The 26,925-nt window shown below is 38.8% G+C and overlaps 1 protein-coding gene and 1 non-coding gene across 5 annotated transcripts; both read right to left on the bottom strand.

Moving 5' to 3' along the window:
• Positions 1 to 144: 144 nt before the first annotated feature.
• On the bottom strand, positions 145 to 26,925 carry SMAD4 (SMAD family member 4). Of its 4 annotated transcripts, XM_050310101.1 has the most exons (13): positions 26,679 to 26,925; positions 18,063 to 18,428; positions 16,975 to 17,149; positions 16,522 to 16,551; positions 13,671 to 13,886; positions 11,794 to 11,913; positions 11,551 to 11,661; positions 8,367 to 8,417; positions 5,066 to 5,249; positions 4,000 to 4,168; positions 3,197 to 3,335; positions 2,404 to 2,457; positions 1,535 to 1,677 (listed from the first exon to the last, which is right to left on the bottom strand). In XM_050310101.1, the coding sequence occupies exons 2-12, from the start codon at positions 18,309 to 18,311 to the stop codon at positions 2,441 to 2,443; spliced, it is 1,461 nt and encodes a 486-aa protein (XP_050166058.1). In that variant the 5' UTR covers positions 18,312 to 18,428; positions 26,679 to 26,925; the 3' UTR covers positions 1,535 to 1,677; positions 2,404 to 2,440. The 4 variants fall into 4 exon arrangements, with proteins under 4 accessions (XP_050166056.1, XP_050166057.1, XP_050166059.1 ...); XM_050310099.1 differs by lacking the exon at positions 2,404 to 2,457 and having other exon boundaries at positions 145 to 1,677; XM_050310100.1 differs by lacking the exons at positions 2,404 to 2,457; positions 11,794 to 11,913 and having other exon boundaries at positions 145 to 1,677.
• On the bottom strand, positions 2,308 to 2,380 carry TRNAD-GUC (transfer RNA aspartic acid (anticodon GUC)). The gene has a single exon. It is a non-coding gene; the product is annotated as a tRNA-Asp (tRNA).

The raw sequence follows: 26,925 nt of genomic DNA, 5'->3' as shown, positions 1-26,925 counted from the left end.
AAACCAGCAGTGCTTGAAAGACTTTAGTTGGAGTCTATGTTCTTCTAAGCCTGTTTAATTAAGCTCCAACTCCCTATATACATGCTGAAGAAGAAGGAATTCCTTCTCTCTCTTCATATCTCATCAAATAACCAAAAAGATATATCCTCAGGACATGCTTTTATTGAGAAGCAGTGAAAGTAAGAAAAATTGGACTTGTTCCTGGCAAATTTAAACCAACAGTAATTCGTACCACTATTGGCTGCTGCAGGTTTTGCAAAGGAAGGGAATCCATCGTTCAAGATCAATGGTTTCAAGGTGCAGAATTACATAATATAAGCAAAATAAATTTATAAAAATCAGGGGTTTCATCATTTTATTTATACTATTAGCTAGAGAGAAAGCACACGCATTGTATCTTTCATACAGTCAATACATGTGCATTTTTTTTACTATAAATTCTCTACACAAGGTCATTGCCAATTGATACGGTCATTGATGGCATAGGGCTTAAAATAACCAAAAGGTATAAAAACAAGTTTGCCATCTTGCTGAGTGGAAATGGTGAACAGATACAAAAACTGGATCCTAAATATTGGTGCAATATTATACATGATTAATGGTATATGCAAGTAAAAAGAGTCATGCAACTTCTTTAAAATACCTGCCAAGTGTTACTTGAGAAAAATCACAGAAGTCAGTAGTAATTATGAAAATATGTTCCTGCCATTAGGTGCTCATTATGCAATTTCAGTGCCAACTTTGCAGACTGGGTATTTCATGTTATTTAAATTGAGTGTCAGCACTGAAAGTATCCATTTACTTTAGTGTTTTAAAACTTACCTGTCTATATAAATAAAAATCTAAGATATCTTTTTTAAAAAACTAGTGAAGGAAAAGCCACATTTCTTTTCCTTGGTATTTTTAATCAGTGTCCACAACATATGTCTCATCCTCTCACTTTTTGGCAGTTTCTATGTTTTAATCTGAAAAATCATAACAAGATTGTCAATAAAATAAAGAAGTCTTCTGTTAACTATTGTTCCCTAAAAAGAACATCACAAATCAGCTGGAACTTTAAAGTTGCTACAAGGTAAATGTTTGTAAGTAGTAGAAGGAATTTTCAGATATAAATATATATATATTCTGCATAGAAAAGGCTCCTGTGAGACTTATCACCAAGATGCCATAATAGAGAAGGAAAGTTTCAAAGGGAACAAACCCAATTCCGTAAAGTCTCTGTTAGGTGTTTACCTTTCACTTTAAGCCCTGTATTATGACAAATTCTGAAAATAACTGAAATCCAAATTCTGCGTGTTTAATTTCTTTCTGCTGAGAGCAAGGCAGCAAACACATTTTTAAAACATGGTTTTAGAAGATTAGGTAGAACAAAAGTAAAATATATCTTCAGGTTATAAACAGAACTGTATTTTACAATCCACCATCCTCACAATATAATGGCCTGCAGCAGTGCAGCAGAGGTATCTCAGTCTAAAGGTTGTGGGTCTGCAATAGGCATGGTATGAAGTACTTCATCTAGAAGCTGGAGGGCACGGTGTAAGTGAATTTCAATCCAGCATGGTGTCTCTTTAATGCTCTGTCTTGGGTAATCAGGTCCCCAACCTTTTACAAAACTCATCCTGAGTATGCATAAGCGGCGAAGGTCATCTACACCAATTCCAGCAGCAGCTGACAAACCTAAACAGGAGAAGTTTCAAGTAAGTATTCAGACACGTTCTTTCATCATCTGTTTGTTTAGCCATTCCTGTTTGCTTGGCTCTTGCTTCACATACAGTTCCCTCTCACCACAGTCAAGGCCAATCCGTATTTCTAGATCTTTGCTATAATGAATGCAGCAATTAATTCGTGTTTTTTACAATTAAATTTTTTTTCACCATTATGTAATCTTGAAAGGGTGTTGAAATATAAAACTCTAAAATAAAGAAGATGGAATGACACCCAATGTCTTATATGATACAATGCATGTAACTCTTATTTAGAAGTAAAAATACACTTATTCTTGAGGTTTGCCAAATGCTGCATTTTCAGCATAGGAATTAAGACTGACCACCTGCAGGAAGCTGGATTAACAAATGACAATAATAATGGCCAGTCTTCGCGAGCGAAGATCCGGGGAAGGTCTTTACACCTTCCAGCCTGCGCATTGGATTTTTTTAGGTGAGACACAGTGTGCGCGGAACTGAGTCCACCCTTTAATCCTAAGGTTCATCTGCCGGGGCCAAGCAAGCTTGGACGGTGGCAGCGAGGTCCTCAGGACGTAGATGGATTGCCTTTTTAAGGGTTAACGAGCTCCATCTGCCCAGGAGTGGCCCTGACCGGGAATTGAACCCGGGCCTCGGCAGTGACAGTGCCGCGCCCTTACCACTAGACCACCAGGGGCTCCTAACAAATGACAATACTTACATGTAATAAAATACAGCTGGCAAACAGCTGACAAACTTCAAATCGCAAGTATGGCTAAGAAAGACAAAAGTTAAACACATTTCCTCAAAATGCCTTCAGCAATTTGTAGGATAGCTGGAAAGAACTATGTGGCAATCCAGAAAACACTATGGCACATAAAGCAGCCTGAGACATGTAAGTACTTTCACTTTAAAAAGTATTAGGTACAATTTCAAGAATCTAGAATTTAGTAGCTAAGAAAACTCCAGCCCAGAATAGCTTAAAAAAAAAAAAAAAAAAAAAAAGAGAAAAACACCCTCACACTCTCTTCTTCCTCTTCTCAAGAATCTTAAGTTTTCCTAAATCTAGTCAAGGACTTTGTTGCCCAGTAATCCCTATTGTTTTGAGTAACATTTTTATGAGCTTGGATCCCAAAGATTGTTTTTCAAGTTTGGGTCTAAGCAGCCAAAAGTATCTCTGTTTAAAGTGATACAGTTATGCTATTTGACTTTGTATATAACATGCTTTCTGTTGTATTACAACACTTCTTGCAGTACAATAAGCAGCCACTTCCAAATCCAACATTCCCTGAAGACTACAGAATGAAAAACGGTGTGAAGCAGGTACAAAGTGAATGAATATAGACTTACCCTGATGCCACCCCAGCCCCACCTCACTCCAATCCTGCTACCTCATCCCAAGTCTGTTTGTACTGTTGCAGGGGCAGTGGGTGGGTGGGTGCTGTTATGAGGGAGAGCTGTATTATTTGTTTTCAGGTAAGGAAAAAAGGAAACCAAGCAGTTAATGCACTTACTAATGGCTGGGGCTATTCCACCTACTGATCCTGGTCCAGGGATGTTTCCTGCTACTGCTGCAGCTTGAGCAGCAGCAGCAGCTTGGGCTGTGGCAGCCTGCTGTTGCATCTGACGATGACACTGGCGTAAATCAAACACCTTTAAAAAAATAAAAGTATTGAACTATTTAGACTTGCCAAAATCAATAAAGAAAATAATTCCTCTCCCAAAGCAACTTCTACAGTCTCACCATACACTTGGGTAAAAGCAAACCTTCCCTGACTAGTTTAATTTCTAACAGAAATAATCCATTAAAGCTGATTCTTTGAGACTCTTCTTATATGACATTACTGCCACTGGCAATACCAGAACCTGGCTGAACTGAGCAGGCTAAAGAAGTATCATGTGTGGAACTGACTGCAAGATCAAAGTCTGAAGAATACTAGAGGCTGATAAAATCCCAACTTTTAAATCCCAGTATTCACAGAAAATAAAAATGGATGCCAACATACACTTTGCACTTTTACTGCATTTATACATTAACTTCCCAACTTTTCTTGTTTTGGACAGAGAAAGTAAAGAAACAGATAACCTATGCTAAAGATTTTAGTAGCAATTAATTTAAATCTGTTACTTTCATAGTATCTAGATGACACTTTCAGTTTAAAAAAAATCATCTTTAATGATTTGTCAAACAGAAATTTTTAGGGTTTTTTAAAGTCAAGTTATATTTATTTTAGTGGCTCATAGCTTCCCTAACATTTACAAGGCCCAAAAATATGCTATTTTCCCTACAATTTTCATCTAGGAACATCAAACCAACCTTTATATATGCACTTGGGTAAATCTTGTGAACTGCATCCCCTGGTGCACGCCCTGCTTCTCTATCCAGGTAGTAACTCTGGACGAAGACCGCATGGTCACTGAGGCATCTAACCCACACATCACCTTCTCCTTTGCACTCCAACTGCACCCCTTTACCTATGTGCAACCTTAAAAAGAAAAAGAGATCCAATGCACCTGTGTATACATACTATAAATCAGACCTTTGCTAAATAAACCATAAACAGTTCTCTAGCACTCCACTCATACAAGGACTAAATACAAGTATACTCATATACTCATACAAGTATAAAACCATCTGTAATACCATCTATGGGAAACAGAATGCAGAAGCAAGGATATTAGAGTTGCAACTACCACATTCAACACACAACAATACAGAATTGGGATACTAAACACATTCAGTTCTGTACAGTGTAAAATCCCACAAGTATTCTAGTATAGAAAGTCACTCAAGTACATATACAAAGCCACATTTTAATGCAGAACTGTATGTTCGTTTGGATCACATTACAGCAATCTAACATTTTGATTGTCATAATGCAACATTTCTGGAGACATGGAATCATTTTCTTCTTTTTTGTTTCAGAGGAGGGGAAAAAAAAATTGCAAGATTGCTTCAGTTCCACAAAGTATAGCACGTGCATGGTGAGAATAAATGAAAATCCAACTAGCTCTCTCTCAACCTTCCTTTGCTCCTTTGACAAATCTATATATAGCAGTTATTCTCACATCATTCTCTGGTGTGAAGAACTAATATTCAGTTTGCATATATAATGGCATGAGTTGCTAATTTTATCCTTGAAGGCACAGCCTTTAAAAGCAATGAAATGCAACACCCTACTGCAAAGCACTGAAGGGCTTTGTCACATAGTTCACATTTTGAATGCATTACAGGAGTGGCCTAGAAAGATATACTCTGCTATTGTTAATTCAGTTCAAAGAAGCATACCATACTTGTGATTTCAAAAGGGAGGCACACACTGAAGGCAAAACAAATTATCAAATACCACAGACATCTGGAGCTTTTGAGATCTGCAGAATACCTTGCTCTTTCAATGGCTTCTGTTCTATGCACATTGGAAAGTTGGCCCAAGCAAAAACGATCTCCTCCAGAAGGATCCACATATCCATCAACAGTAACAATTGGACAGCTTGAAGGGACCTTAAATGTTTCTCCGACTTGCACGTCCATTTCAAAATATGCGATTGAACACCAGTAATCTGGAGCTAAAGAATATATACAATTAACGGACTGAAAGTCACAAAAAACCCCAACAAACCCATTCAGACCATCAATTAGACTTCTACAACTGCATTTGTTATTCAAACTAAGAGTGCACATTCACATAAACAAGTTCAGATAGACGAAGACATGTCTGCTAGCACAGAAAAATACTACATACTACAATGAACGTGGGTTTGTCTTTTTTAATAAAGCACACATCAATGTGCAGAAGCCTAGGCAGTAAGGAGGTAATGTGTTGCTATGCCTCAAACACCGATGACCCTTCAAATAGGCAAGTTAGAACATTATGTGCCAAGAAAGGGGAACCTTACGAAAGTATAGCAGCACCTTTCTGGAGTCAGTTTTCTTGTTCAGGTCCATGGTAACCACACAACATACAGCACAAGCTCAGAACTGGGGACAAGGAACAGGCAAGACCAATAGAGGGGGATCAAGAGCACCAAAAGACCCTCAAAGCCCCCCAACCCATTTCCAGAAAGGTCCAGAAGAATGGACTGCACATGATAACTAATTTACATGAAGAGTGAGAAACCTAATCCCAGGGTGGGAAAAACTTACCTATAAGAAGGTACCCCCATAGAACCCAGGTGGGGCCCCCAGGACCCTGGACACCCTGTTGGCTGGATTGATGTTGGACCCAGGACTGGTAATCCCCTTTCCTCTTTTCTGATCTCCCTTTCATTTTTCTCATTTTCTCTTTATTTTTATTCTATTATTATCATCATCATCATTATTAAGGGGCAAAATATACACCAATTTCCATGTGGAGTGTATAGTTTGCTAAAGAAACTTTGTGAGCTTTTTTTTGGACCATTTTGGCTTTTGCCATTCTTTTTTGACCACAGGCATCTACAAATCTTGGGTGCTCCCTTCCATTTAGGAGTGGGATGCAACACAATGCAAGGTTTTTTGTAGATATTACAAATCTTTGTACAGTTTATAATTCCAGTTAGATTTTGTAAGCCATCTGCATTCCTGCACTTTATGACTATAGGTTTAGCATAAAGAAGTAATATATATATGCCTATTCGAGACTAGGCTAGCAGCAACTAACTTTGAAACAGATCTGGCTTAAGATATGAGTAACTACCTCCTATCCTAGGTGAAGTCAGTTTTCTCTACCCTCCCTGCAAAGCAAACCAGATTTGCAAAGTAGGGCAATGGGGGAAAAAACATTAAAGATCACATAGTGATCTTGTCTGCACACAAAGTCAGGTACTAGGTAAAACAAGTATTAAGCAAGTGAGCAGAACAAAATGGCATGCTTTATTAGCCAAGTGGTGCCTTTTAACTCATACTATTTAAAAAACTGGCTACAAAAGAAAGATGGTAATTGGAAGAAGCTACCATGTCTACCTGGTCTTCAGTAAAGCCTTTGATACTGTCTCCCACAGCATTCTCCTGGAAAAGCTGGCAGCCCATGGCTTGGACAGGTGCACTCTTCGCTGGATTAAAAACTGGATGGATGGCCAGGCCCAAAGAGTGGTGGTCAATGGTGCCACATGCAGTTGGCATATGGTCACTAGTGGGGTTCCCCAAGGCTCAGTATTGGGATGTCTTGTTTAATATCTTTATGGATGATCTGAACAAGGGAATCAAGTGCACCCTCAGTACGTTCACAGACAACACTAAATTGGGTGGGAGTGTTGATCTGTTGGAGGGTAGGAAGGCTCTGCAGAGGGATCTGAACAGGCTGTGTCCAGTTCTGGGCCCCTCACTTCAAGGACATTGAGGCACTGGAGTGTGTCCAGAGAAGGGCAATGGAGCTGGTGAAAGGTCTAGAAAGTAAGTCTGATGAGGAGTGGCTGAGAGAGCTGGGGTTGTTTAGCCTGGAGAAAAGGAGGCTCAGAGGGAACCTTATTGCTCTCTACAACTACCTGAAAGGTCATTGTAGCAAGGTGGGGGTCAGTCTCTTCTCCCAGGTAACAAGTGATAGGACAAGAGGAAACAGCCTTAAGTTGCGCCAGGGAAGGTTTAGATTGGATATTAGGAAAAAATTATTCACCGAAAGGTTAGTTAAGCATTGGAATGGGCTGTCCAGGAAGGTGGTGAAGTCAGCATCCTTGAAAATGTTCAAGAAACAACTGGACATGCTTAGTGCAGTAGGACCTAAACACAACAACCTGGTAAGCCAACAGGAAGAAGAGCTCTTCCTGTGCTCTAAGTGGCACTCATTCATTACAAACAACAGCACCCAACAGTACACCTATTTGCCTTAAAAAACTGTTCCAGTTTTATTAGAAAAAAAATAAATAAAGGTGCCTGAATTCCTTTAAGTTTTTTTATCTTCAAATAAATACCCATGTCTCTGAGGAATGAATAGGATGAAATCAATAGGGTGAAAGAGACATAATAATGTAAAATACAATTCAGCTACAGTTAAGTTCAGCCAGCAATTATCAACATTTTTATTTTTGGTACAGATTTCTTCAGTACCCAATGAGTAAATAAGTTAAACTTTTAGGTTTTTCAACTATGCAGATCTCCCTATGTAGGCAACAGCTTTGCTGTTGCTAAAAACAGATTATAACCTTGCACGTACAACAGAGCTAGCCTGTACAAGACAAGACCTCCTTGGTTCCATGAACTGTGACCATTAACGAAGACTCTTGGAAAGAGCAAGCTTCTATGGCAAAGATCCAACGAGGAACTTCAGCACCAAAATGCTAAGGAGGACAATATCTATCTTTCAGGGCATCTGGTTGTAATGAGGGACTAGATTATGGATCCAAGAGAGTTTTGGCATGACCTAAGCTCCATGATGTTTCTAAGCAGGCAAAAAGTACAACTATAGGCACCCTGCAAAGTTTAGGATCAAGGACATTCAGAGTTCTGATACCTCCAAGGTAAGCACCAGCTCAGTGTGGATTTGAGGGTTGCAATCTTTGACTTAGGCATCTCAATTAAATTCAGTTCATAGCCTATGTCACCATTCCAAGATATGTCCAAATTCAAAACAAGACTTAATCACAAAATGCTTCCTCGCCTTTTGAATACATATCTCACAAATTTCAGAGTACTTGATACAACAAAATAATCAGACTCAAACAAAAGAGTTAGCTTCCACAATAGACCATTACGTGTTAGATTTTACTCACCAGGATGATTTGATATAGGAGGCTGGAATGCAAGTTCATTGTGAACTGGCCCTTTAAAAGAAAACATGCCATTTGTTTTAAATGAGGAAAAATAATGTTTTCTTTCTTAACTTGTTTTCCTATAAAAAAAGACTTGTGAGGATGTCAAATGTTATAAATCCCAGTAATTTCTAAGTCAATTGGCCAAATCTGACAGGGGATAAAAATGCCCACAGAAGAATTACACTCTTAGAGGTTTCCTAAAAATTCAGAAGTTGAATAAAGAGTTCCATTAGTATCCCAGGAGAAAAGGCTGCATGCTTCTCAAGCCAGACCCAGCTCCAGGAGAGAACAGAAACCAGATATAGCATCGAGATATAAGAGAAATAGGACTTCACATCTGCTCCCAAGTTGTACAAGGAGAGAATCAGCATATAGAGGAATGTGATATGTCTGTCGGAAACCACACTTCATTAGTGTCATGGGTTTGCTCTGGGCCAATTTTCTCTCACCCCCCACATAATTGCTATAAGTTGAGAGAAGGTTTATGCAGACAAAAGAGATCTGATTGGGGAGAATATTAGGATTTATTACTAGCAAGATAAAAACTAAAGAACTATATATACTACAATTTCAATTAGGCAAAAATGCTATGTATCTACAAAAATACCCCTCCCCCTTTGTATTAGTTCAGGAGGAGAAGCAGTTTCTTTTCTATTTCCAGAGTTCCAGATCTTTTAAATAATTTTGCAGCACTCGAAAGTTCTTCTTTTATTATCTCTAGGGTGACAACTCTGATTTGTCGCAGTTGGAACTCTTTCTTTTCTTTTCTCTCTTCTATGTCGACCTCAGGGCCAGGCTTACCCCCTCCTGGGGCTAAGACTGGAGGCTGGGGGGTTACCCAGGCCCTGTAGGGTCTTCCATGGACTTCAAGGAGACACTTGCCTGCCGTGGATCTTCACCACAGGGTCACAAAGGATAATGGCTTTTGAGTCCACCCCTGTTTCCTGTGGGGTCCCTTCCCATGGGAAAACAGTCTTTGATAGACCTCTCCGACGTGGGTCCATCTCTCGGACAACAGGTCTTCCATTTTCTGTTGTCCCTAAGGGTCACAAATTCAGCTGCACCAGCATGGATCCCTCACTGAGATCACAACATCCTACCCGGGTTGTCTCGCTCCAGCGTAGGTCTCTCTCTCTATGGGCCAGCAGGACTCTGTTTCATTTTAGGCCTCCCACGGAGTCACGTCTACTTCATGCACTCTGCTTTGGCGTGGGCTCCTTCATGAGCTGCAGAGGGGAGTTTTCTGCTCCCCGACAATCTTCCACAGACGGCAGGGATTTTTAGTTTTCAATCTCTTCCCTGTTGAAGGAAGAGAGAGCGAGAGGGGGAGAGAAGGAGATCCCCCCCCTTCGCGGTTTTTCTCCGGCTGCTAGCTTTGACCTTGGAAGTTCTGTTATCTCTCTTTCTGCCTGGAATTCCTTCTGCAGTATTTCTTGTCCAGGCAGTCCTTCTCCAAAGTTTTTTTTCTCTACTCCGTTACAGGAGAGAAGGGGGGCCTGACCCCCCTTGTCCAGGCCAAACTCGGTCCGGGGTGGGGGGGCGCACACCCAGGCCCAACAGGGACGGCTGTTACGCTGGTTCTTCCATTTTCTTCTGTGCCACAACCTTCTCTTCCGTTTCCTTAAATATGTAATTGGCAGAGGTATTACTAAAACTTTTGATTGGCTTTTTCTCTGGAAATCCACCTGGAAAAAAGTACTTTCAGCCCTGGCGGGGGGCTGGTTGGTTGGCAAACCCACGACAATTAGTTTCATCAATCACAGAATAAGTTGCCCAGCATACTGTGGAATCGACCATAAGAAACACTCACTGAAGATGGAAAGAAGCCCTAGAGAACTCATTTTCTAAGAAAAAAAAATACAATGAATATAGTCTTGATATCAGTCACTTTAGTCTCTCAACTTCTATGAACTAGGTCCCTTACAGGTAGCAGAGAACAAGGAGGAAAGACTTAAACATAGTACTGTAAGTAAGAGCAGCTTTTGCAACAAGATGTCAAAACAAGCACAACATTGGTAGGTGTCAAAACATGCGACTTTCTAAAATGAGAAATGGCAGTAGCCACAAAAAGCTCTATGTAGTATCACCAGCCAGTTACAAATATTAATTATGGAAAGATATGTGCACTGAGAAACATTTATAGAGTATCTACAACACCACTAAAGTTTTTTTACATCCTGGTATTTCTGACAAACTAGAGGACAGATAAAGTGGGATCCTAAAAGAACAAAATAATGAAACCTAATAACTGTATCTAAACCACAATTTTTTTGATAGAGATAAGTTGAAAAGTCACTCTAATATTAACTCACAGTATATTCTCCCCTCTGCTAACCACAACTGCTGCAAACAGGTGATGTGGTTAAGTACTATATTAGAAAACAAAGAACTGTTCTAGCTTTTTGACACAAAATGTAGAAAAAATTTAATTTGGGTGGGTTTTTTCCCTACTATACTCTTATAATACATATACTGTGCTAGAAACTTACACTATCAGTTCGATCACTTTTTTTTCCTTCCCATCTCCTGTGCCTTAAAACAAGAGATTGTCATCCTATTTCATAGATAAAAAAATTGTCAAGTTTGTGTGACGAATGTACTCATGAATCAGACTGTGGCAAGACCAGTTTATTGACAAGTACTTTACTGCACGAGCTTTCACAAAGTTCTTTTAAACCGCTTGGTGTACATGGACACACACCTTCCAAATCTTAGTATGACTTCAAAATTTCTAGAAAATAAAAATGGTTAAGAGCTTCCAAGTTTTAAAAGAAAAATATGCAAACAACACATTCTGAATCAACTTCCTTTTCTGCAAAGGAAATACTTAGTACAGGATTGTAAAGCCTTAAAAACAGAGGTTTAGAAAGGAAATGCTAGTTTTGTTAGGTATAGTAAACTAGACATATATAATATAGATGTTATCACTATAGCTATCTGAATTTCTAATCTCTGATGCTTTAACAGAGCAAAGTCCATCAGGCTCTTATACTTAACTGTCAGAAAATACTAAACACAGTAATGGTAGCTCTGTAATATATATATAAAAAAAAAGGATTTGAGGGTAAACAGTAATCACAAGTGAACCCCCACCATTCAACAAAACTGAAAATGAAGTCATCTGGAAATCTGCACTACTTACAGTAATGCCCAGGATGCATAGGTGGATGATGCTGAAGATGGCCATTCTGGTGGTGAGGTATGGTAGGTGTGTAGGCTGCTGTCCGATTTCCAGTCCAAGTTGTAGTACTATCTAGAAAAAGAAAGGAGCAGTTGGTTTTTAAGGGATTTTTTTTCCACATCTCACTTTTAATCCTCTATTTCTCCTGACATTTGGAAACTGGTTTTAGAAAACTAAGAAGAGTGCACATATGTATATACTCACTGTGATGGTAAGTAGCTGTTTGAGTTGTAAACCCATTCTGATGAGTTCCTGGCTGAGGCCCTGAAGCAATCTGTAAGAGTCCATCACTATGGCTACCTGTCAATATACTGGTAGGTTGACCTGGTAAAAGAACACACTACCTATTCATGAACGTTCCAAAATTTTAATTAAGAAGACCTCAGCACTACTGGGCACGAAAATACACCCAACTAAGGGCACTGCAATACACAGTTCCTACAAGTCTGGTTTCAGTATTTTTTTTCCCACCCACCAGAGTGTCTTAGGAAACTTGAAGCAAGATGCTTTGCAGCAGCTAATTTTGACTCTGACACCCTTAATATTTTAGCAATAGAAGTATGCAGAGAACTCTGTTTATCAAGCGCATCTCTATTTTGTTCACATCTCATTTTTCAGTTTGAAAGGAAAGAAGACATGTCACAGTTTTACTGAATAACATAGCTGGAGTAGATTTGGTATGAATCCAAACAGGCCAGCAAGCAGGTCCAATAAGTTGCTTATTTTCAGCATGTTATAACTACTGTTCCCTAAGGAGAACATTCACTTACATTTATGTTCCTCCAAAACATACTGAACAATATTTTATTTTTATAAACAGTTCTTGAATAGAGTTGCATACATCACTGGACACCTTCCTGAGAAAGTTGCTGAGTTTTTTTCCTCCCAAATAAGTATTTCAAGAATTATTTAAGTTTTAAAGTAACACTACAGATATTTTAGAACAGGTTAACAGAATTTGATTTTAAAAGGTTTCAGCTCAGCCATTAACACTAAACTGATGAGCAGTTTCACAAGTACACTTGCACTCTCAAACTGATGTGGGCTAGCAGAATACATTGAGAACTTGAACTAAAACTTAAAAATGAGCTTTTTTTCTTGTCCACTTGACTCCAACAATTATAACACTGATGAGAAAAGGTTATTGACAACTGTTGTGCAAAAGCAATAAAATTAAACTGCTGGAGACAGACATATCTCAGCTTGGCAAAACCATTAGTTTTAGCAAAGAAGTTGTCAGCTAAAATTAAAGAACATTATCAAAACACCATGCCATCATAATTCAAATTTGATAACATGAAATCCATTATAGTTACGCATCTTTGATAATGAAGTGACAATGAGTATGCGAAACCCCTCCAAACCTCATGGTTTCCCTACATTAGGGCTGCAGGACACTGCGCACATAATGCTTTTACTGTCCTGCTGGAGTGAAGTGTGAGGTTTGGTGTTGGTAAACCAGACTCTTCCACTCATACCAAATACACACAAAAAAGTGATAAAAACTTCAATGCAGCACTTCCATGGACTCATGAAAATATTAATTAGGGTTGTCACTTTGGTAGTACAATGGGCCATTTTAAAAATAATCAAGTTCAAACTGGAACATTCATTTTGTCAGCTGTGGAACACTAAATAATTGCCTTACAACATCTCAATACTGCTACCTTACGGTATATCACTTTGTTATCCTGCTTGCTGTTGCAATAAAATAATGAAATTCTCCCATTTCTACAGCAATTATTCAAATAATAGCCATAATTTTTTGTTAGTGGTCAATTGTTTTAATGTTGTGTCACTGAACCTTTGGCATATCCAAGAGAGTCTTGTAATACTCATGTAGTGTCAATCTCATTGAAAAAAGACTGGGCCACCATGAAGTTACTCAAATTATGCTCCAAGTTAAAACCTTATATTAACACTTACAAGACTGCCTAGATCATATTGCCACACGCTTTTACCAGTATAGTGTAGCAGCAGCACAGTTCCAATGCAAGATCTACTTTGCCAAAAATCAGTGGCTATCTTTGAGCTTTCACATTTTCAGAGTTTAGTATTTCATATATTCTTGATGATCTTACTTGTTGAAGCCACAGGAATGTTGGGAAAATTAGTGGTGCTGGTAGTGTTAGCCTCAGTAGGAGCTAACATGGCTGGGGTGCTATAAGGCTCTGTAGATGCCCTGTTACTTGGTGGATGTTGGATGGTTTGGACTGAATGACCTTCAGCAGAAGACAATGACGGCTGCCCCTCGTAGTCATGAACGTATTCGTCTTTCACCAACATGCTTGATGGAGCTGTGAAGAAGCAAACAGTTTAACATGCAAAGCAAATCTATTTTCAGGATTTAACTACAAATTGCACTACTACTTTCAAGCAATAATGCTGTTAAAACTAGCAGAGGGGGAGAATTTAATCTAGATAAACATTGCTAAAGCACTCCACTAAATTACACTTCAAGACAGTAGCAAGAAATTTTGAAGCATAACTGAATAGAAAAGCAAACTGTTTATTTTGCTTACTACTATCAAACAAGCAGTTTAGTCACACAGTAGTAGACTCCAATAGCATTTTGTTTTCTAGTCCATCACCGTGTGATTGGACACAGTTAATAAAAGGGGAAAACGTGCTTTTTTTCAAGCACCTAAATATATGTTAATGTAGTAAACAAACAAATTCCGCGGATACAAATAAGAACACAAATAAAGCTCCTATGAAAAACATAATTCATGAACACAGCACATAAAAAACTTCATGCATCCCTTAAGTAATTTTAAGCAACTCCCATTCAAATTGACTAGAAAAATCAAATTCACATTCAAAGAAAGATAACGCTACTCTATATTTAACAATGTAGCCACTAATTCAGAATTTTCCACATACAGCGTAAGGAAACTACTACCATTGTCACTACAAGAATTTATTTCTAAATATCCTATTGAGCATCTTCAAATAACACTCTTACACTACATTAGCTCCCATGCTCATTTTTAAAGTAGCCTTTACTATATTAAAATCTGACAGTAATTTTTTTGTTTCCTGCTGCAAAAACAGTAGCATGATGTGGTACGTTGACCCTGGTTGTACACCAAGTACCCACCAAAGCCGCTCTCTCACTCCCCTCTGCAACTGGACAGAGGAGAGAAAATATAACAAAGGGTTCATGAGTTGAGATAAGGACAGGGAGAGATCACTCACTGATTACTGTCACAGGCAAAACAGACTCGAAGTGGGGATATTAATTAAATTTATTACTAATGGGATCAGAGCAGGAAAGTGAGAAGTAAAATAAATCTTAAAAACACTTTCCCCCACACTCCTCACTCCTTCTCAGTGGTGCAGGGAGACAGGGAATAGGGGTTATGGTCAGTTCATCACAGGTTGTTTCTGCTGCTGCTCAGGGAGTGAAGTCCTTCCCCTGCTCCAGCATGGAAGACAGTCCTCAATGAACAACTCCAGCGTGAGTCCATCCCACAGGCAATAGTTCTTCACAAACTACTGCCACGTGGGTCACTTCTCCATGGGGTGTAGTCCTTCAGGAACAAGTTGCTCCAATGTGGCTCCCCCACAGGGCAACAAGTCCTACCAGGAAAACCTGTTCCAGTGTGAGCTCCTCTCTCTGTAGGTCAGCAGGTTCCTGCCAGGACCCTACTCCAACACAGGCCTCCCATGGGGTCACAGTTTCCTTTGGGCATCCACCTGCTCCAGTGTGCGTCTCTTCCACGGGTTGCAGGTGGATCTCTGCACCCCCATGGACCTCCATGGGTTGCAGGGGGACAGCCTGCTTCACCATGGTCTGCACCACAGGTTGCAGGGGAACCTCAGCTCCGGAGTCCAGAGCACCTCCTCCCCATCCTTCTCCACTGACCTTGGTGTCTGCAGAGTTGTTCACATGTTCTCACTCTGCTCTTCTCTGGCTGCAATTTTCATCTGCCCAATAACTTTTTTTCCTTCTTAAATATGTTATCACAGAGGCATTACTATCATTCCTGATTGGCTCGGCCTTGGCCAGTGGCGGGTCCATCCTGGAGCCAGCTGGCATTGGCTCTGCATGACATGGGGGAAGCTTCTAGCAGTTTCTCAGAGAAGCCACCCATGTAGTTCCTCTGCTAGCAAAACCTGGCCATACAAACCCTAAACATATGACAAGGATATATTTATGTATTTAACTGCTGGCTAGTAAGCTTTGATTCTGTACAAAAGGATCATTTTTCAGAAGACACAGGTAAACAATTAGCAGAGATGAGCATGCAAAATAAAGCTTGTGAAGTTAACAGTTTGCTGGATGATTTGGGGTGCTTTTTTAAGTCATTTTTGCTAAAACTTTTGGATTACCCAAATTTCTTTCTCCATGAATTTCTTCTGGAAGGAAAAAAAATTCAGTTTTGAAATAAAGCAGTTACCAGCTGCACAATCTCACAATTTCTGAATAATGTTCATTGGAAATTTAATGTCCAATTTCTCCCAAGTTTCAGGGACAACATGAATTTTAAACTCCTTCATTCAATTGCATATTAATTACAGAATTTCTACTATTTTCTTGTTAACTACTTATTACATTATAAGCATCTATTATTCCCAATTTGATTAATTGGCATATCATACAGGTGCACATAGTTTTAGGTGTCTGGGTTTTTTTATTAATTAGCAGCATTCAACAGTGAGGTTTTTGTTTGTTTTTTTTTTTTTAGTGGGGCTTATAAGTTGCAAGCAATGAAAACAGAACTTACCGACAAACTGAGCTGAAGCCTCAATTTAAAGAATTTATCATGCCTCTTATATGCTACTTAGCTGATTTTCCAAAACAAATGCATTTTCATCTGCTCTCTATATTCCCTCCCAAAGGAATACACAGGAATAAACTGTGAGCATACTGAAGAGTTTAACACAGTTTGTGCCCATAGAAACGCAATAGTAAACAGAACTACTTACCAGAACTCTGTAGTGTCAGTCCCGAGAGATCTTTAAAAAGGAGAAAAAGAAAAGGGGGGGCATAGAAAATTATATTCAGCAATCTTCAACAATGTTTGAACATTAAGTTTATAAACTTTACAAATTAGTACTACAGACTCTAGATGTTATAGTCCCTTTATCACAACACAAATCTCAATCCTAAATTATTCCTAGGATATGCATTAACTGCAAGAACTGTGTGCAAATCCAACAGAAAGGCTCAAATAAAAGCCACAAACTATTCTTTCAAATTTGGAATAAAGGTAAAAGAATAATTCCATTCAGAAGATGGACAAGAGCATATGAGAGTAATTTATAATTAGATCATTAAAAGCCAATGTTTCTAATTTAGGCTCATATTTTCTACACTCAAAAGGAAAACATTTTACATTTTATTCCCACTGTTCGATTTTAAATCAAGAGTCTACTTACCAATGCCAGGCGAGACTACACGCTCATAATGGTAAGGATTTACACAGACACTGTCACATTTTAAGTCAAAAGCATACTGACAATATTTAACATGCTTGAGTTCATTTTTATGTAGATCAGGCCATCTCCAAAGACGAGCGTAAATCACATGAGGGAATCCCTTGCGACCAGCCACCTAAAAAGTTAGACACAAAAGTTGATTGGGAAAATAGCAAGATGTCATTTTAGTGAGGAGCAAAGTTGGAAGAGGACAAACAACAACACAAGGTCATCAAAATATGGGAAAAAAAAGGTGATGTACAGTTTAGCCAAGTTCTGTACTCAATAGAAATAAATTTCTATCGGGGTTTTGCTACAGTTAAATCAACACTGATTCTTAAGAAAAAAATACTAGATCCAAAATGGTAGAAGCAGAATTTATGCTTAATGTAGTATGTATGGCCACCTTCCCCACCATGGATGACTAAGAAGCTTTGCCCCAGAAGAGGAATGAGGCCCCAAATTACACTGTAAAGAATTTACAAGTAGAAGAATGCCAATTCATTATAATAATAATAAAAAAAACCAAAACAAAATAAACAAAAACACTTCTAGGGTAGACAGAAAGCTAGTCAGCAAACATATCTGTCCTGGAACAAGGAAATTGCAACCCAAGCTATACAGGTACTGAGTACTGATGATATAAGGCTAACATAAATCCTCAGTGCAGACTCCTTGGAGTACCTTCTTAGCAAGGGATCATAGGTCTGTCTTTATATTTCTGACCAACACAGGGCTAACAGAAGCTTGTAGTGAAAATACCAGGATAAATAGTCGATTTTGTTATATGACCCTGCTTTTTACTGCCACACACACACTCATTGAGAATGGCTGATCCAATGCCTTACGCTCCTTTTGGGAAGGGAAAAAAAAAAAAAAAAATCAACTACTGCAACAGTCCAACTCTAGCCACAAAACATGCCCACAAATGGGGGCAAGGTTAAATGCAAGAGAAGAGCTACTCTTCCTCAACACCCTAGGATCCTGTGTCACTCACTTTTGCTCCAGCTTCACTAGGAGGAAAACATCTGATTTTCACTTGTACTAACCTGAAGCCTCCCATCCAGCGTTCTCTGTATTGTAACACACTTGCTAGGATGAGCTCCGTTTGTGGTTATAGCTGTAATCAAAGAATCCAATTCATCTTTTTTCTCCTTTAGCTTTTTAACTAAACTTTCAATTGCGCGTTTTGCAAAAGTTTCACTCTCTCCACCTTGTCGATGGCACATCAAGCTGTGAACAATGCTCAGACAAGCATCATTACTTGTTGGCGTGTTAGTAATAGACATATTGTCCATTTGTCACAGTTTTTTCTTTCAGATCAAATGTCAGTTTTGGGGGCTGTTATGATTTTCAAGCTGATGAACAAGAGATGATCCAAGTTAAGTGTTAGATGTACTGTCTCTTGGTAAAACCTAGGAGGAAAAAATATCTACATTAGAATTGTTTTTAACAAATTACAGATCATGTTTCTAAGGAAGTCTATGGTTTTGTGCTTCTTTTATTTTCAAGTTAAGTGCAGGATATTAAAAGCACATGACAAAACTGCATTTCTTGTCCCATGATAGCTAAAACATGCTTAAGACACTGCTTGCACAGCTTTAGATATAAGATTTATTTTGCCCTAGTAACAATATTTATTTAAATATTATAGTTTGTATAAATGTACACATAGTATGTACATATAGAAAGGTAGGGATCATTAAATGAATCAGGAAAAGGAGAACTGTGACAATGATTTCCTATGTTTTATACTGGTAAGATTAAATCAAGTGAAAATACTGTCTGGGAATCAAGTGGTAGTGATTTAAACAAAATTTGAATCGTGAAGAAGCATGAATACACACCAGAATCATCTGTCATCTTCATTTAATAATCTTGTTCAAATAGTTCAGCTATGTTCTGACCTCCGACTAATTCTATTTCTCTTTGCTAATCAGAAAGGCAAAAATTGTACCTGGCCATTAACTTAATACACGTTTATGTAAATTAGTATTGTATCTTTAGATATGAAAATCCAAACTGGCACATTTGTCTTTATTTTACAGAATCAGCTTCTTCTGGATTAAGACAAATTGACTGAAGTCACTAAAAAAACACTTCCAAATTGTCTCAAACAGAACTGCCTTAATTACACTAAACATAAGCTCAGGACCAAGTCCCTCGTAGTACACTTGGCCTTTAAACTCCATTTGTTAAGAACCTGCAGTAGTTTCTAGTCATGGAGTTGTTCTTCTCAAAGCCAGTAGACATGATCCTTTTGAAGTTTCCTTTAATCCGCAAATTATAAGAGCTAGCCTGATTTTCTCGATTCTGAATGAGCCAATTACTACACTTTATCTTGCTTTATCCAGAAACATAGGACAGCAGGTTTGTGCAGTCACAGAAAAGGAGTCTGATGTAGACAAAAAGCTGCTCTGGTTCTTCAAGCAGCTCTGGTTTCAGGTAGTCATTCACTAACACCATTCTATGAACTATGTGGTCTGACTTTCTTAAGAAACTTGTAGTAAATATATAAGTGATTTTACTACATTTACATTTTCTGAGCAAGCTTAAAATATAAGCCTTTCTGAAACTACCATGCTATTCTCAGCAATGTAAATAAAATATATTTGATTTCAATAGTTAAAGAAAAAAGTTTGTTCACATTATCTAAGGAACACATTCAGTCAAAGACCTGTTACTGAACTTGAATTTTCCATGTTATTAGAAGTACAGCAGTAGTAGCTATTTTTTGGAAACAAATGTGTTGCACAAAAATAAGAGTGGGATGTTAATTTAGAAGCATCACACAAATTACAGTGTTAACACATGGCTTCCCTCCTTGTAAAAGGAATATTGCAACACAAATCCAGCACAATTAAAAAAGGAAACAAACTCTCCCCTATTTAATATTTTCTTCAATTGCGACTTGAATACATCACACTGGTATACTTAGGAAAAAACACAACGCAAATCCTACCCCCCTCCGTTTTCAATACTTTCCTTTTGTAAAGATGCTTCTGGAGCTAATTACTCCCAAAGGATAACAATTACCTATAAGTTTGAGTAAGATCATTTTACCTAGCTATTAAAGTTTCTCCCTCAATGCTAACTTTTTTAGTGCTTCAACTCAATAAGCCTCTTTTAAAAGTCAAGCTTAACCTGCCAGTCATTCTCCACAGACACATTCACATAAATCTCAAAGCTTACCAGCTGAAACAAAGTAGAGCATCATTTTCCTTAAATATAAAACAGCATCCCAGATAGATATACATAAGTAATCACAAATAAGTGACTTGATAAAGCTATTAGCTAAAAGAGCTTTAAATAAAGAGATGGTTAAAATTAGACATGCAGGTCTTTTACATCCCTAAAACCACGAATAAGAATTTTGATGGTTGACTTTCAGAAAACTAAGATCAAGCAAATAAATTCTTATTTCAATGTAATGATCTTCAGAAACATTGAGTCATCCCTCAGTTGCCACTGCAGCATAGAAAAGAGTCGGGGAACATGAGAAAAGCAGCAGCAGGAGACAGCACTTGTAGTGAAGCTCTCAGATTTATCCACCAAGGAACAAAAAGGTATTTCTCTCCCTTTTGCTACAGTGTGATGCGAGCAGAACAGGAAAAAAAATGGACAAGCTAACGTAAAATTACAACAAGTTACAAAGTTATAAAGGAGTAGTTGATTATGTTTGGACTCAATGATCTTAAAGATCTTTTCCAAACTTAACGATTCTATAATTCTATGTTATAGAAAGTAATTTGTTTTAATAACTAAATATTAACAGGTATATTATAAAACAAGTGAACAACAATTAGTGTTGTGCAATAATTTAAGTATTGGAACAAGAATAAGAGCCTCTGAAGAGGAGATAAATATGTAAGACAAAAGAAGATTGCCAGGTAATTAAAAACACCTTTGATGATCTGTAGCAAACACACTATTATCTCAGAGAACCAATAAGTAACCATTAACTGAAACTCTTCCTTCAAGACTGATGCAAACTTGAACAAACACCATAATTCTTCCATACATCCTACATAGAACGTGCAATGAAATTCAAAGCATGAAGCAGCTGTCTAAAATTAAAAATGCAACACTGGTGCCACATGCCTCATTTTCCTGTCTGTGGATAATTCTGCCAGAAATGATTACCTGAACATTATAAATAGATTCTAAAAACACAGGCGCCTATATTAGTATGTTACTTCATATAATTAAAATCAAATATATTCTTGACTTATCTATGTGGAAATAACATTATTGAGCTCTCACACTAATGCCCTCATTGTACTTACATTTATCTTATGGGCAGGAATGTAAAATAAGCATCATACTGACTCAAACCATTCCACTGTTCTTAAGACAACTGCTACATTCTCTCTCAAAACAATGATAATTTTACTAGCATGACTAGAAAACTGAGAGCAGGTTTAATGTTCAGCATCTTCTGCAAAAGCTAGCTTGGAGCTCCAGAAAAGCATTCCTGGTTGTGGAAGCAAGGTGCTCCTGATCAACTAGGAAAAAACTGAGCAAAGTACAAAAAGCAGATGAGGGGATGATCAATGCATTTATGGAACAGAAAATTAATATTCCATCTTGTTTGCCAGCATCTCTTCAGCTGCACCAACAAGAAGCAGCTGCTAAGCTGTCATGACTTAAGAACAAGTGCTTTTACAAGCCAAAAAACATGGGTAACAAAATCAGCATGAGCCATAGCTTCCAAATATTTGCAGCAACTCTTCAGGCAGCATATTGTGTATTTAATAGATATGATCATTTGGAACGCCTCACACATGGTCTGGGAGTTGCTGAGGTATATTTCAGTTTGAAATTCTTCATAAAAAAAGCATGCAGAGGCATACGGATGCAGGTAGACATGAATAGTCTGAAGAAGGTACAAGGGGTTTAGAAAGAGAAAAAAGTTTTCCTGCTTTTTATGGTTAGAAAAAACACATGGACTTGATTTCCTTACTTTTATAGAGGTATTGCTACAGTCATACAGAAGCTCCACTGAGGCATAAGGGCAGGAGCTGTTAAAAAACTACAAAGACCTCACCTAAACCCATATTAACATACCTTAGTCATTCAGTCAAGCAAATTCTGAAGCTTATCTGAAAAATCCAACAGCTTGGGCAACACAGTTAATCCAGGTCTGATGCTGATATGATAAACCCTACTGTAAATGAATAGGGTAGTGTAAGCCAATCACAGCTGCAGAGGGATCAAATTCACCAAGAAACTAAGTCTAGAAATGTGACAGTCCACTGGATAATTACTTTAAGATATGGGCAAAAAGCCAACACCCCCTCCATGTCACTTTCTTAGCATATATTTTATTATTTAACTTTCTACAACAAACTAAATATTTTCCAGATAAAACAACTTTATACCCTTGGAGACTTCACTGTTTGCAGGACAAAGTAGTGACTAGGAGTGATCAAGTAACACTTTGTTTTAAAAACTAAGATGCTAAGAATTGCGAAGTGCTGTATTTAAAGAAAAAAAAAAGTTACAAAATATTGTACAGCCTTGGCACAACTGGAAAAATAGTTCCTGCAGGTGTCAGGGCAGCACTGGCCCTTTGGAAAGCTTTTGATGGAGAAAGGGAAGCAGTCTTGCAGATCAGCTCAGAAAAGAGGTTCCAGATACAGATACAGTGCTGAAGGTCCAGAGATGCCAGTGGGGAAGGCTGATAAGATAAACACGGCAAATGAGGGAGGCAGGGGAATGCGCAGCATACACCAACACACCAGAAGCAAATGAAGAATGCAAAATGGATTTGTAACCACACGCACGAGACGACTGAAATAAATTGTTGTGATGGAAATCCAACTAGTCTGTGAAAATAAAAAAAAAGAGATTTTATATATTCTAAGTATCAGGTGACACATTCAGGGCTCAGAAAGCAAGGTGGAGAGAGATTTGCCATCTTTTTGTACAAACCAATCAGGCAACAGTCTTGTATCACCTTGAAGCATTTCAAATGATCATCAATACATACATGATCATTGTAGGCCCCTTACAACTGAACTACTCTATTCTAAATAATATGAACACAGATTTTTAGTAGTAGTTATGCAAAAATGCTCTATGATACATGTAAATACACAAGCCTGAGAATTTTTAGTACCAGTATATCCACGTAAAGGTTGGTTTTACAAACATGTACAGGGATGATAAAGACAGTAACGTAAGGCAAGCGTGTCTAACAGCATTCACCAGGTACAACACAGCATTTCTATCTACATTATTAATTTTAAGATATGTTGGCCATTATCCATTGTAACATACTGTAGAAAGGTCTAAGCAAGTCAGCAAATATTCTTTGTGATGAGCCACGACTTAAGTGAATATTACCATTATGGTCTAAAAAAACTTCCAATAAAGGAAATAAAACCATGTATATTGCAGTAAAAAAGACAGATCACAGGCAGATCAAGGTCTATAGTGTCATATTGATGTCAAAGGGAACGATGTACAGTCCACAATTCTGGAGAGTCAAATATTGGGTTGTGGAGGGAAATGAGTTAATGCAAAAAATACCCTAATGACCAAAAACTTTCAAGTTGCAAATATGAACACAATTTTTTGAAAATATATTTAAGAAAAAATAAGAATTGCTTGCTTGAACCTGCCACTGATATTCTGGAACATGATTTACTAGTAACAGCCATCCCAGACACAGATTTCCAGCATTTTGATACTAGGAAGTAATACGATCCTAATGAAATGGTTAATTAGAAAAACATACAAATTGACATCTTGCTAGAACATTTCACACAAATAAAGGACAAGCAAGGCTCTTGTCTCCAAAATTAGACAAACACAAAGATGTCAGAAAATTAGCATATACATTTGATAGCTTTTAACCACCAAAACATTACTACAGTTTTGCTGTTTAATAATGCAGTGGTAGAAGTTTTATGATAAAGATAAATCCATAAACCAATAAAACAAGAGGCAGTTCATGATTTGATGAAGATATGAATTAATTATTAAACTGCAGATATGTTCCAGTATATTAGACTATTATCTACTTGCCCAAAGGGCGAACAGGAGCAAAATGTTTGTAGACATAAGAACAATTAGCATTAAAGAGCAAGAGAGAGTACTAAGAAAGTTCTACACTCCCACTGTTCTGTACAGTAAGAGTTAACATTCCCCAGGACACTATTTTTGTACGTGTATCTGAATCATAAGTATCAGTTCTGCTCACCTCTCTGTCAGTAGCTACAAAAATTTAAGACACATGACAGCATAAAAGGAACTGGGAAAGAGTTTTAAGACAACTCTGAGTGGCACCTCTTTCATCTTAATATGAATTCATGGTTAAAAAGGAGGAGTAACCATTTCTTTTTGGAGGAAACTGATCTGATGTAGCTGCCCAAGTGCAGCTCTTGGCATCTTTACTCCTCTCAGCTTCCACCTGTACACTTCAACTGCTTTCAAAAGCAGTTTACAAATACAACAGACTGATCCTATAAACAGAGTAAACATTTCTGCAGGACACAATGAAAAAGGTAGAGCTACTATGCTGATGTGACTACATATGCACACATTTTAAATCCTAAAAAGTTTCATTTTGGTTCCACTTCCCTCTCTCTACATTTTTATTTTTGAGAAAGCATACAGTTGAAAACAAATCTTTTCAATACAGACTTTTGTATGGTCAGAGAAGGAAGACCACTGCACGTTACTCCATGAGAGTGGCAAGGGCAGTAAACTCCTCTACAACTGGATCTATCTCCACAACACAGATCTAGGAACCTCAAACTACCTCGCTTCTGAGAGAGCACCCGTGGTGTTCCACTGAGCAAGAGGTCATCCCCCCCTCATCATCCTAGCACTCGGAGATAAGGAGAGGATGAAAACCTGGAAATGGCAGGAGACACCACATTCAGAAAGTAGAAGGCGGTGGAAATTCTTGCCATAGAATGACACGGCAAATCTGAACTCTTCCTCAGAAGATCCTGCAAGAACCATCTTCTTGCAGAAGGCTTCTTTCAACAAGGACAAATAATAATTTGTCAAAACCTCACAAACAGAGGAAACAATTGTGGCTACACCAAGGAATAAAAGGAAAAATCAAACCTTGCTCAGGCAGAAGTGGTGTGATTTTTCACTTGTACAAAATGTTTTGATACCCTAGCAATAGGTGTATTAGATAACATCTTTATTGTAATCTGCACAGGGATAATGTTCTCTGCATTTGTTCAAATTTTTTAAAAAAATTACCTCTGGGCAAAGCAAGCATGGAAAATTCCAGCCTCAACCAAAAGTAGAGTTTTTTACAAAGTTAACAACATAAAAAAAGAGTCCTAAAATTCCAGCAGGACCTTAACAACAACACAGCAAAGACTGCTCCTCACCAGGATCCACTGATCTGTTCTCAGCACACCTTTGTTCTCCACTAAATCTGTTGATTCATCTCAAAACTCACATCCCTATTGTATTAGCTGCGCCTGAATACATTATGTAAAGAGCCATCTACCCAAAAAAGGAATTCTAATCAGTTTGAGACACTGCTTTTCTTTAGGTTTCAGCTCTTTGAAATACAAGTTTCTATATCAATATTAAACATTCATGTTAACGCAACAAGCAAATCAAAAGAGGTTCATGAATGCAAAGTGAGAAGAAACTCCAAAATCCAACCAAGAAAAATAAGAGGAGGGACAGAAGGACAAGATGCCTACTTATTATGAACCTAGAGTACAAAACCATATTTAGTTTTAAAGGGCAGTATAGCTATTTCAACAACCTTGCATAGAATTACCTACATTACTGAACAAAGTAACAGTACAAGAGCCGGAACTCACTCTCGCCTGTTGACAGTGGCACACTATTATTAACCAAGATAACTTGAGAAATGATGGTAAAAGACACCACAATCCTACTCCAACCGTACGTGTTTGAGAAGAACAATTGGCTTGCAGTAGCGCAATTTGGGCTTTAAGTAATAACACACCTAACCCACAACTAGATTACCCCACAAATTAACTAGCTTTCCATGGTAAAACATATAAGGCTCAACTATGCAGCAAGTCACAAACCTCACACAAACACCACACTCCCAGAAACGGGGATAGGAAGAATTGTAAAGAAGGAAAAATCTTAATTAACACCCCTTGTTCTGAGCAGCCCTGCGCTGTCTGAAAATGAGCTAACAGCACCGTTCTCTGTTACTGCAAATACAATGGCAAATTTCAAAGAACTAAATGGGAAGCGGCTCACATAAAACCACCCAGGGCGTTTTTCCAGCGTGCGGGAGAGCACCGAAGAGAGCGGTCTGCACGAACGGCAGCGCAGTAAAGTTTAACTGGGAACAGGACGGCTGGAGAGCCTTTACCAGGATTTAAAAAATTATACAAAAAGTTTTGGGATGAAGGGAGCAAATTTTTTCTCGTTCAGTAAAAGCGGTGGAGGTGGGGAAGGACCGATGAGGGGAAGCCAGGAAAGCGGGGCAGAGGAGAAACCCTCGAGCGGCGGGGGATGGGGGGCGCTGTCTTGGCTCCCCGGAGCAGTAGCCGGCACGCCCCCAGCGCGGCGGAGGGGCAGGGCGCGGCGCGGCGTGGCGCGGCCCGGCCCGGCGGCGCCCGAGGCAGCGGGCGGTAGGAGAGGGCACGCTACGGGCGGCCTCAGCGGGTAGGCGGGCGACAGCTGAGAGCGGATGTTACCTGGGCCGCGGCGGAGTGGCCGCTCTCCGAGCGCGGCCTGCGGCTGCGGTAAGAGGTGGCGACAACGGCGGAGGTGAGCCTCCTCTCGCCTCAGCCGACCCCGGAGCGGACCAGGCCTCCGCCCCCCCACCCTCAAGCCGGCGGCGCGGGGGAGGGTGAACCCGGACGTCCTGTGACGGCCGCTGTCGCCTTGTTGCCACAGCTCCGGCAGCTCACACTCGCAGTCGTCGCCGCCGCCACGTTTGGA

Source organism: Myiozetetes cayanensis, unplaced genomic scaffold, assembly GCF_022539395.1.
Source record: "Myiozetetes cayanensis isolate MyiCay16 unplaced genomic scaffold, myiCay2020 scf147, whole genome shotgun sequence".
NCBI lineage: Eukaryota > Metazoa > Chordata > Aves > Passeriformes > Tyrannidae > Myiozetetes > Myiozetetes cayanensis.
Note: the sequence above shows the minus strand (reverse complement) of the source record. Positions and strands in the feature narration are given on the sequence as shown.

Excerpts from the sequence above, each read along its gene's own strand:
- SMAD4 (XM_050310099.1), bottom strand. The coding sequence starts at position 18,311 with ATGGACAATATGTCTATTACTAACACGCCAACAAGTAATGATGCTTGT. Across the intron at positions 11,914-13,670 it reads CATTCCTGTGGCTTCAACAA|GTCAACCTACCAGTATATTG; the intron begins GTAAGATCATCA and ends TTCTTTTACCAG. Across the intron at positions 11,662-11,793 it reads AACAGCTACTTACCATCACA|ATAGTACTACAACTTGGACT; the intron begins GTGAGTATATAC and ends TTCTTTTTCTAG.